This window comes from Trichechus manatus, unplaced genomic scaffold (genome assembly GCF_000243295.1).
Source record: "Trichechus manatus latirostris isolate Lorelei unplaced genomic scaffold, TriManLat1.0 scaffold00001, whole genome shotgun sequence".
Classification (NCBI taxonomy): Eukaryota; Metazoa; Chordata; class Mammalia; order Sirenia; family Trichechidae; genus Trichechus; species Trichechus manatus.
Window position 1 is genome coordinate 27,858,040 of NW_004443937.1, and position 11,609 is coordinate 27,869,648.

At 44.5% G+C, this 11,609-nt stretch overlaps 1 protein-coding gene across 1 annotated transcript in view; it reads right to left on the reverse strand.

Moving 5' to 3' along the window:
- The window catches only part of SLC25A20 (solute carrier family 25 member 20), a 30,946-nt gene extending 29,459 nt beyond the window's left edge, over nucleotides 1–1,487 (reverse strand). The window contains exon 1 of the mRNA XM_004368505.2: nucleotides 1,366–1,487. Coding sequence (XP_004368562.1) covers nucleotides 1,366–1,470 — 105 coding nt within the window. The 5' untranslated portion in view covers nucleotides 1,471–1,487. The remainder of the gene's footprint in view (nucleotides 1–1,365) is intronic.
- Nucleotides 1,488–11,609: the final 10,122 nt, after the last annotated feature.

Here is an 11,609-nt window from a genome sequence, read left to right on the forward strand (position 1 = left end):
GCAACAATGACTTTTGGAAGCACTAACACACACAGCATTTACCATCAGCTGAATAAATACCTGATTTCATGTTGCACAGTGCCCTCTCCAGCCTGGCTGCTTTAATCCTGGTCTTGCTATAGAATCATCCAAATACTAGCTCTACCTTTGGGAAGTTCCCCCTCTGGAGGACAGGCAGCAAAGAGCCTGCAGACCAAGTCTGACACGATCCTTCCCTAGAATGGGAAAGGTGGGAGGGAGACAGTTACAGGGCACTCTGGCTGCTGGGGAGTGTGTCAAAAGGCATCTCCAGAATAATATTGCCTCTGTCTTTAGCGCTCTTCCTAAGGCAGGCTTTACAGGGAACCTGTTTCTACCTTGATGATAATGTTAGTGTTGGCTGAAATCAGAGCTTTGGGGAGACGTTTTTTCTTTCTCAACCCCCAAACATGAGGAAGTACCCCAAAGCTCACTTCCAACCCTATAAGACTCATGTCTCCTCCCAACAGGCCCACCCTGGCCATGACCTGTCAATTTCCTCCAACTCTGTGTACAGAAACAAGACTGAAAACTACCTTTCAATAAAGTGAAAAACGCCTTTAGCAAGGCCTTGAATGACAAGTTACAGGGCTTGGACTTTGGTCTCCTGCAAGGCTTTGCTAAACGTTGCGCAGGTAAGAGTTGAGGCGAGGGTGTGAGAAGACCAGCGAACACACAACTTGATGACTTTCCTCCCTCCCGTAACCTCAATTTGAGTATGGCTTCTGCACCAGGAAGAGTTAGGGTCCGCCAGGCCCTGGGCGAAACCACACACCCGCTTTCCTTGGAAAAGGCTCAGTTCCTGCAGATAACATCGCTGCCCATAGGGACGCCTCTGCCCAGGAGGCCACTCAGGCTGCCTTGCGGTGACAAGCTAAAGGTGGCCAGATCCCTCCCTAGAGCGGGAATGGTGGGAGGGAGATAGTTAAAGGGCACTCTGGCTCCTGGGGAGTGTGTCAAAAGGCATCTCCAGAATAATATTGCCCCTGTCTTTAGCTCTCTTCCTAAGGTAGGCTTTACAGGGAACCTGTTTCTACCTTGATGATAATGCTAGTGTTGGCTGAAATCAGAGCTTTTTCTTTCTCATCCCCCAAAACGTCGGGCAGGGTCAGGAGAGATGGCCGAACAGAGAACTTTAAATGCGACCCCTTGACGGGCGGTTAGAAGCTGCTCACTCTGCGCCCGGGCGCGAGGTACAGATTCTCCCTCACCCTGAAAGGGGAGAAAGAGAGGCTCCCTCGACTTCTCATGGAAAACTCACAGGTCCCCCTTCAGTCCCGGGGCTGCGCCTCGCGCCGCCCGCCTGGGCCACCTGCCCTTCAATCAGTCCCTCCCGCCGCCCTGCACCTTGACCGTGTCCAGCGGGTGCCCCACGAACACCAGGCACATGCCACCGAAGCCGCCGGCCAGCAGGTTCTTGATAGGACTGATAGGCTTCGGCCTGTCAGCCATAATTCCTCCGCCCTGGTCTGTTAAGTCAGCCAGTCCGTAGCCTGTCTCCAGCCCGCCCCGCTCCGCCGCGTTGCCCTAGCCGCAGCGCCGGCGCTGCTGACCTTTCACCCACTTTCGGGTGGGCGGGGCGGAGGCCCAGGGCAAGTCAGGAAGAGGGCGCCCGCGATCCGGCCGGGCTTCCGCCGGGGGCTGCTTCCGGCGCTGGCCCCGCCCCCAATGGGCGTGTCCGAAGGGGGCGGGGCTGGCCCCGACGTAGTCTGGGCAGATATTGGCGCCCCCAGCCGGTGGATTTACTCCTCCAGGAAGTCTTCCCGGAGTTAAATGTTTCCTCCTCTGGACTTCCATTCATTCACTCGCTCCGCAGAGGTCGACTGCGCCCTTCCAGGTGCTGGAGGCACAGCCAGGAGCACAACACATAGGTTCCTGCCCTTGTGGAACTTACATAGCGTGTCAAATGGTGATAACTGCTATGGAGAAAAATAAAGCAGGGAAGAGTATTAAGGAGCAGGTGAGGCAAGTAATTTGCAATTTTAATTAGGTGAGTAAGGGAAGGTCTCACTGAGGTTACTCTGGATTCAAGAACTGAGAAGGTGAAGGAGTGAGTCCTATCCATAAACATGGGGTTGAGGGTGAGGGACCTTCCAGGCAGAAGGGAAAAAAATGCAAAAGCCCTGATATGGGCTGTGCCTGGCCCGTTTGAGAAACCACGGGAAGGTGTATATGGCTGGAGCAGAGTGAGGGACCGGGAGAGGAGTAGTTGATGAGGACAGAGAGGTGTTGTTGTTGTTAGGTGCCCTAGAGTTGATTTCAACTCATAGACTCCATGTGACAGAGTAGAACTGCCCCGTTTGGTTTTTCTTTATGGAAGCAGGTGCAATGTACTTTCTCCAATGGAGATGCTCCATGGATTCGAACCTGCCAACCTTTTGGTTAGCAGGCAAGTGCTTAACCTTTTGCACCAGTGGGGCCCCTAGAGAGGTCATGGGGGCACATCAAGTGGGGCTTTGTGCGCCACTGAGAGGACATTAGCATTTCCTCTGAAGGAGATGGGCACCATTGTGGGGTTTTGGGCAGGGGACTGACACAGTCTGACATAAGTTAACAGGATCCCTCTGACTGCTGGGTAAGAATAGACTGTAGGGGGCAAAGAGGAAGGAAGGAGCCTTGAGGAGGCTGAAGGTCATGGCCAGAGATGATGGCCTGGACTTGGGTGTAGCAAAGGATATGGCAATAAGTGATCAGATTCTGGATTTATTCTGAAAGCCCGAAGGATTTGATAATGAATAGGATGTAAGGTGTGTGAGAGAGGAGTTAAGGATGATTAATGTTTTAGCCTTAGCAATTAGAGGGGTAGAATCACCATTAACTGAGGCAGGAGAAGGCCAGGAGCTCAATTTTGGGAATATTAAGTTTGAGAAGCCTATTAGATAGGTACATGTTTAAGTATAGTTTTCAGAGGAGAGACCCAGGCTTGAGATGAAATTTGGCAGTAATCAGCCACATTAGATCACCAAGGGAGGGAATAGCAAATAAAAAAAGAGAGGTTCAGAGAGACAGCCCTGTGGCCCTCCAGTTTTAGGAGATCAGGAAGGACAAGAAGGGAGAAGAAAAAAAAAAAAAAGGTTGAGAAGTGACCAGGGAAGTAGTTAGGAAGATCCACAGATTGTGGTGTCCTGTAACCACTGAGGAAAGAGAATCAAGTGTGGCTGACAGGTCAGGCAAGATGATAACTGAGACATAACCATTGCATATAGCAACAAGGGACTCTTTGGTGACCTTGATAAGAACAGTTCCTCAGAAGAGAGACTAGATAACTGGAAGCTCCTAAAAATCAAACACTTATGCTTATCTAAAGACATCACCAAAAGAGTAAAAAGACAACCTACAGACTGGGAAAAAAAATTTGGCTACCACAAATCCGATCAGCGTCTAATCGCTAAAATCTACAACACACTGTAAAACCTCAACAACAAAAAGGCAAATAACCCAATTAAAAAATGGGCAAAGGATAGGAACAGGCACATCACCAAAGAAGATATTGAGGCGGCTAACAGACACGTGAAGAAATGCTCACGATCATTAGCCATTAGAGAAATGCAGATCAAAACTACAGTGAGATATCATCTCACCCCAACAAGGCTAGCATTAATCCAAAAAACACAAAATAAAAAATGCTGCAGAGGATGTGGAGAGACTGGAACACTTACATACTGCTGGTGGGAATATAAAATGGTACAACCACTTTGGAAATCAATTTGGCGCTTCCTTAAAAAGCTAGAAATAGAAGTACCATACAATCCAGCTATCCCACTCCTTGCAATATATCCAAGAGAAATAAGAGCCGTCACATGAATAGATACATGCACACCCATGTTCATTGCAGCACTGTTCACAATAGCAAAAAGATGGAAACAACCTAGGTGCCCATCAACGGACAAATGGATAAACAAATTATGGAACATCCACACAATGGAATACTACACAATAATAAAGAACAACAATGAAGCCATGAAACATCTTATAACATGGAGGAAGCTGGAGGTCATTATGCTGAGTCAATTTAGTCAGTCATAGAAGGACAAATATTGTTTAAGACCACTATTATAAGAACTCAAGAAAAGGTTTAAACACAGAAGAAAATATTCTTTGATGGTTACGAGGGTGGGGAGGGAGAGTGAGGGTTATTTACTAACTAGATAGTAGATAAAAATTATCTTAGGTGAAGGGAAGGACAGCACACACTACAGGGGAAGTCAGCACAACTGGACTAAACCAAAGCTCAGAAGTTTCCTGAATACAATCAAACACTTTGAGGGACAGGGTAGCAGGTGTAGGGGTCTAGGGACCATGCTTTCAGGGGATATCTAGGTCAATTGGCATAACAAAGCTTATTAAGAAAATGTTCTGCATCCTACTTTGGTAAGTGGTATCTGGGGTCTTAAAAGCTTGCAAGCGACCATCTAAGATGCATCAATTGGTCCCAACCACCTGGAGTAAAGGAGAATGAAGAACACCAAAGACACAAGGAAAGTATTAGCCCAAGAGACAGAAAGGGCCACATAAACCAGAGGCTTCATCAGCCTGAGACCAGAAGAACAAGATGGTGCCTAGCTACCACCAATGACTGCCCTGACAGGGAACACAACAGAGAGTTCTGGATGGAGCAGGAGAAAGGTGGGGTGCAGAACTCAAATTCTAGTAAGAAGACCAGACTTAATGGTCTGAGACTGGAGGAATCTTGGAAAGCACGGCCCCTGGATTCTCTATCAGCCCAGAACTAAAACAATTTCCAAGGCCAACTCTTCAGACAGGTATTGGACTGGACTGTGGGACACAAAGTGATATTTATGAGGAGTGTGCCTCTTAGCTCAAGGAGATACAAGAGACTAAATAGGCAGCTTCTGTCTGGAGGTGAGATGGGAAGGCAGAGAGGGTTAGGAGCTGGTTGAATGGACATGGGAAATCGGGTGGAAAGGAGGAGTGTGCTGTCACAGTAAGGGGAGAGCAATTAGGGTCACATAACAATGTATGTATAAATTTTTATATGGGAAAAAATAAAAAACTAATTGTATGATGATTTAAAAAAAGAAGTTCCTATACAGCGATGAGGAGAAAACCAGACTGTAGCAGATTCAAGAAAGAATAAAAAAAAAACAAAAACCTGGCCCCATAAAACCAAATGGGACTAATGAGGCACAGCAGTCCAGGGACAAGGGCAAGAGCATAGTCGATGTCACTGAACTGTGCATGTAGAAATTTTTGAAATGGTGTATCTTTGGCTATGTATATTTTCACCAAAAAAAAAAGTCGAGAAGGGAGAGGGTTGACATGTTGTGGGGTTGTTAACCAATATCATAAAACAATATGTGTACTACTGTTGCATGCGAAACTATTTGTTCTGTAAGCCTTCACCTGAAGTACAATAAAAAAAAAAAAAAAAAAAACCTGTTGCCGTCAAGTCAATTCTGACTCATAGTGACCCTATAGGACAGAGTAGAACTTCCCCATAGAGTTTCCAAGGAGTGTCTGGTGGATTCGAACTGCCAACCTTTTGGTTAGCAGCCGAACTCTTAACTACTACACCACCAGGGTAACTAGAGAGAAAGAATATAGACAACTCTTTCAAGCAGTTAGGGTGGAAAGGAAAGCAGAGAAATGTGTTATAGCTGATATCTGTTTTACAACAGATCTCATTGTTCATTCATTTTGTATTTAAATCTCTACTCTGAGGACAGGATAAAGTACACTCTTTGTGAGATAACAAACAATTAAAAACCGTGGACAGTATCCAGGTATTCACTGTATTATTCTCTCACCTTTTCTGTATGCTTGAAATTTTCTCAAAATAACAAGTTGGGAACAATAAACACACCCTACTCTATAGCAGGAACCCCCTTGCCAAGCTGACCTAATAACCCTGTTGCTGTCAAGATGATTTACAGAGTAGAACTGCCCCATAGGGTTTCCAAGGAGCAGCGGGTAGATTCAAACTGCCCATCTTTTGGTTAGCAGCCTGTGCTCTTAACCACTGCACCACCAAGGCTCCAACCTAATAACAGTCCACCTCTATAGGCTCTCCCAGGCTAGAGGGAAGCCCAGAGGGGAAAAGATGTATCATATATGCTGGATGGAAAGATGAGTAACACGTATCAGGAACAGTATCAGAAAGTGACTGGATCAGGCTAGTCCAGAAGGCCTGTAGGGGAGTGGAGTGCAAGAAGGCTAGGGCAAGGCCTAAACCTGTTGCCATCGAGTCAATTCCAACTCATGGTGACCCCATGTGTTACAGAGTAGAACTGAGCTCCATAGGGTTTTCTTGGCTGTAATCTTTATGGAATCAGATCACCAGGCCTTTCTTCTGTGGCACTGCTGGGTGGGTTCGAACAGCCAACGTTTCAGTTAGCAGTCGAGCACAAACAATTTGCACCACCCAGGGAAGCTCTTGACAAGGCTCAAAAGTCTGTCTATTGTGCATGATGGGCTTTTTCTAGGAGGTGATGGGGAACCATGGCAGAATTTTAAGCACCGTGGTGACAGGATCCAGATTTGTTTTAGAAAATGTATTCTGGATAGGTGAAATTGTGTGGGGTGAGACTGGAAGCAGGGAGACCAGTTAAGAGAACATTACAGCAGACTAGCTAAGAGACAGTGAAGGCATGAACTGAGGCAGGGGTCATGGAAGGGCAGAAAAGCAGAGAGTGAGTGCCCAGAGAATTACCAGAAAACCTGCAGCAGTTCTTGGTTTCAGACACCCTGCACTTGCGGTGCCATGGCACATCTGGGGGTGCTTGGTCAGTGTCAAGCGTATGGCTGGGGAACCAGGAGAGAGAAGAAGGTAAGAGATAGAGGCCAGGAAGGTGTAAGATGTATATGCAACCCCTAGAAGACTACAGCATAGGAAGAAGGTCCAGTAGAGAAGGAGAAGCCCCTAAAACAAAAGAAGCTATTATAGTTTTGGAGGAAAACAAAGAGAAAAAGAGAGAACGGTGCCTCCAAGTCCTAGGGATAACAGGGCCAAATGCTGCAGAAGTCAAGCTAAGAAATTTTAAAAGCTCACTAGTTTTAACTGTTAGTCATTGGTGACATTTAGAAGAAGCTTGTTAGGAGTGTTGATAGCGGTAGGTTGAAAACTGAATAGCCAGCAAGAAGGCAAAGGCAGTGAGAGTCAGTTACTGTTTTAAGGAACTTGGTAGCAAAGGAAAAGGAGTAAAGGGTTACAGCAAGATTTAGATTTCAACATGTGTTTCAGATGGGACTGAAGGAAATGCCAAGAAAATGAGGGGTTGCAGGGATAAAGGAGAAAAAAGGTGCAGTTGACAGAACAAAGTCCTTGGGGTGGTGGGAGTGTTAGCCAGTGTGTTTGGTATCACCTGGCAAGCTTCTTCTAATCACAGATCTCAGGGTTCTGACTCTGAATGTGTGGAGTTGTGCCTTGACAAGAGAGTCTTGCAAGCTTCATCAGTGATTCTGAGAAACACCTATTGGTAAGAATCCCCAAGATAGGAAGAAAAGTGTTCAGGCTGGAGGAGGAGACAGCTCACAAGTTGTTAAGGGTCCACAATGCCTGACACACAGTAAGTGCTTAAGAAGGTGTTTGACGAGTGAGTTAGAAAGTGGGTTCCTGTCCTCAAAGGGCTTCAGTCCAGCTGGGGAGAAGAATCTCAGACATCAGAACAAGAAAGAGCTGTCAGGAGAGAACTCAAGAAAGTGGGTTGTCAGCTCCTAAGTGGGCAGAGTCAATCCATACCCAGAGGAATTTCAGGAGACAGTGTTTGATATAGAATGCCCTGCTGGTAAAGTGGGCACATCCCTGACAGATTTTAATGTGGGCTCCACTCAAGCCCACCAGGTTCTATTAAGCCCCTATAAGGTAACCGATAGTCCACTGAACAAAAGCTCTTCCTGTCTCCTGATCTGATCAATCATACACAGAGCTAGAAAACCCACCTGAAATTTAATCTATGTCATTTCTGGATGAAAAACTTCCTTGGATCCTCATTACTTTCAGAATAAAATACGAGTGGTCTCAGGATGGTCAAGGCTCTTTCATAATCTCATGCTAGTTTATTTTTTTTTTAATTGTGATAAAATACATATAACATAAAATTTACCATTTTAACCATTTTTAAGTGTATAATTCAGTGGCATTAAGTATATTCATGATGTGATGCAATCATCACCAATATTTCCAGAATTTTGTCATCATCCAAAACAGAAAATCTTTACCCATTAAACAATAATTCCCTGTTCCCCTCTCCACCCAGCACCTGATACTCACATTTCTATCTCTGTCTTTAAGAATTGGCCTATTCTAGATACTTTATATGAGAAGAATTGTACAATATTTGTCTTTTTGTATGTTTTATTTCACCCAGCACAATGTTTTCAAAGTTCATCCATGTTGCAGATTCTATCAGAACTTCATTACTATTTATGCCTGAATATTTGAGTGGTGCAAACGGTTAAGCACATCACCACTAGCTGAAAGGCTGGCGGTTCAAACCGACTCAGAAGTGCCTCGGAAGACAGGCTTGGCAATCTGCTTCTGAAAGGTTACAACCCTGAAAACCTTAAGGAGTAGTTCTATTCTACCAACATGGTCTCCATGAGTTCAAATCCACTCGCAGGAAACTTAACAACAATAATATTCCATTGTATGAATACACCTCATTTTGTTTATCATTCATCTGTTGACAGACACTTGGGTTGTTTCTACCTTTTGGCTATTCTGAATAATGCTGCAGTGAACATTGGAGTACAAGTATCTGTTTGAGTCCTGCTCTCAAGTCTTTTGGGTACATACCTAGTAGTGGAGTAGCTGGGTCATATGCTAGTTCTATGTTTAAATTTTTGAGAAACCAAAATGCTTCTAAAAAAAAATGGCTGCAGACTTCCGGGCAACATGGCACTATAGTCAGAAGCACCATGCCGTCCCTCCGCAGCAAAGATCAGAAAAACTAAGTCAAACAGAGTCACACATCAATCCTGAAACCCTAAGCATCAAATGAACAGATAAAGAACTCAGCCAAGCACCGAATGGAATAAGAAACTGACTGAGAACACAGAGCGAGGAGAGATACATGCAGAGGTCCCCTATCAGCTACCGCAGGATGGGTCCGCCATCTTGGACTACTATCAGAGATCAGCGAACATGGGGTATGAGAAAGCAGCTTCACGGAGCTTCCAGCAGAAGACAGAACAACCGGTAACCAGCAATATACGCTTTCCCACCACCCACCCTTCTTCACCCCCTCTTAGCCTCCTCTGCTTCCTGCAGCCACAGTCTCTTGGCCAGGAAGCAACAGCTCCACCCCAGTGTCCCTTGGATTCCACCTGCCTGCACTGGCCGGCTCCCCAAGTGCCTTTTGTTGACCGCTGGTGTTGCTTTTTTCTGCTTCTTTAGATTTCTTCCTTATCTCTCACCACCTCCCCCTCCTTTCTCTCAAATACCTGGCTCTGCATGCCATCTTTGCTTCTTCCTGAAAGGCTGCAAAACACCGCTTGACTGTGAAACTGCTTCCCTGCCCGTGCCATCACACTGGTGGGACCCCTGGGGCTTTTTTGTTTGTTTGCTCTGATGTGTTCCGTTTTGATTTGTTTGATTTCTTTTTCTATTCTCGGCCTGGGAGCTCCTTCATGCGGCTTGGAAGCTACTCTCTTACTCTGTGCCGACACACAGGGACATCCCTGGGGGCATTTCTTTTTTCTTGTTTTTTGGTTTTTGTTTCTTTGTTTTGTTTTCTTCTCTCTATTATTCCCTTTTTTGTCTTTCTTCATTTCCACTTTTTTGATTTATTCATTTTTTTCTTTTACCCTTTTTTCCCCCTATTTTTGTTTTTCCCCATTTCTCAGTCTCTCATCTCTCCACTCTAATAGCAAGCTCCCTTAACCCTCTTTTTTGTTTGTGTGTATGTTTTTGGCTCTTGTTCCTCTCTTCTCTCTCTCATCTTTCCCATACCCATCTTAGCTCCACACATCACAATCTACCCCCTCCTTCCTGCCTACCTGCACCGTGCGCTGAACATCACACTCCCAAGCAGCACAGGCACGGCCTACTGGAACCTGCCCTGCACTGATTCCCGGTCCACACTGTCAGCCCTGGTACATGCCACAAACAACCCATCCCAGCAACTCCCCTTCAACTGGACCTGCCCTGCTGTACCATACCTGAGTGACTGACCCTGCCATTGGAGAAGGAGGTGAAAAGTATCATGCCCACAGATGAGCAAACAACAAAGAACACACAGCCCACCTGCTTAGACGTAACCAAATAAAACAAAAAAGCAGGATGAAACAAACAAATCTACAATCAATAAACGAGGAAAATAACCACTGAATGTCCTGAAGACAGCAGACAATATCAAAACATTTACAAAAACAGGACAAGATGGTTCCAGTAGGCATCCAAAATAAAACACCAGATGACCTTCCAGTAGAAGAAAAGGCACTAGAACTAACTGATAGGGAATTCAAATCTCTAATATTCAGAATTATCCAAGAGTTGAAGCAAAAAGTAGACAAAAATGAGGAAAAAATAGACAAATTCATGGAAAATACAGACAAAAAATGGAAGAATTCAAGAAAATAATACAGGAACAAAGTGCCAAAATAAATTCACAACTAGAAATCATATAAAAACAACATTAGAAATCCAAAAGATAAACAACAATATTTCAGAAATGGACAGTGTCATAGAAGGGCTGAGGAGCAGGTGTGAAACGATGGACGATAGGATCAATGAAATTGAAGACAAACACTTGGATACAACTCTGAGGAAAAATCAGAAAATAGAACAAAGGAAAAATGAAGAAACCCTGAGAATTATGTGGGATACAATCAAAAGCAAAAATCTGCGATCATTGGAGAATTGCTGACAGAAAACTCCCCAATATCATGAAAGATGAAAAGCTGACCATCAAAGAAGCTCAATGAACCCCATACAGGACAGACCCCAAAAGAAAATCACCAAGGCATATCATAATCACACTCACTAAAACCAAAGACAAACAAAGGATCCTGAGAGCAGCTTGAGAAAAACAAAAAGTCACGTACCGAGGAGAAACACTAAGACTAAACTCAGATTATTGGTCAGAAACCATGCAGGCAAGAAGGCAATGGGATGACACACATAAAACCTTGAAAGAAAAAAATTGTCAGCCAAGAATAATACATCCTGCAAAACTCTCATTCAAATAGGATGGTGAAATTAGGTCATTTCCAGATAAACAGAAATTAAGGGACTATGTAAAAACCAAACCAAACTTACAAGACTTATTAAAGGGAGTCCTTCAAACTGAGAACAAACAACATCAGACCACAAGCTGAATATAGGACACAGGATTGTACTAGCCAGATAGCAACCTAGGAAATGAACTCTTAAGGACCATGCAAAACCAAAAGAATTACAACAGGGAACCAGAGAGGTTAATCTGTAAACGACAACAGCATCAGAACAATAAAAGAGAAAATAAACGGTGTAGGTACAGAACCTTCTAATGGAAAGGAAGGCAAGGCGGTACCAAGTAATAATAGACTAGTTCAAATCTAGGAAGATAAGGGTAAATTTCAAGGTAACCACAAAGAAAGTTAACAAACCTATTCATCAAAATAAATAAGAAAAACATAAAATCTCAGTAAAA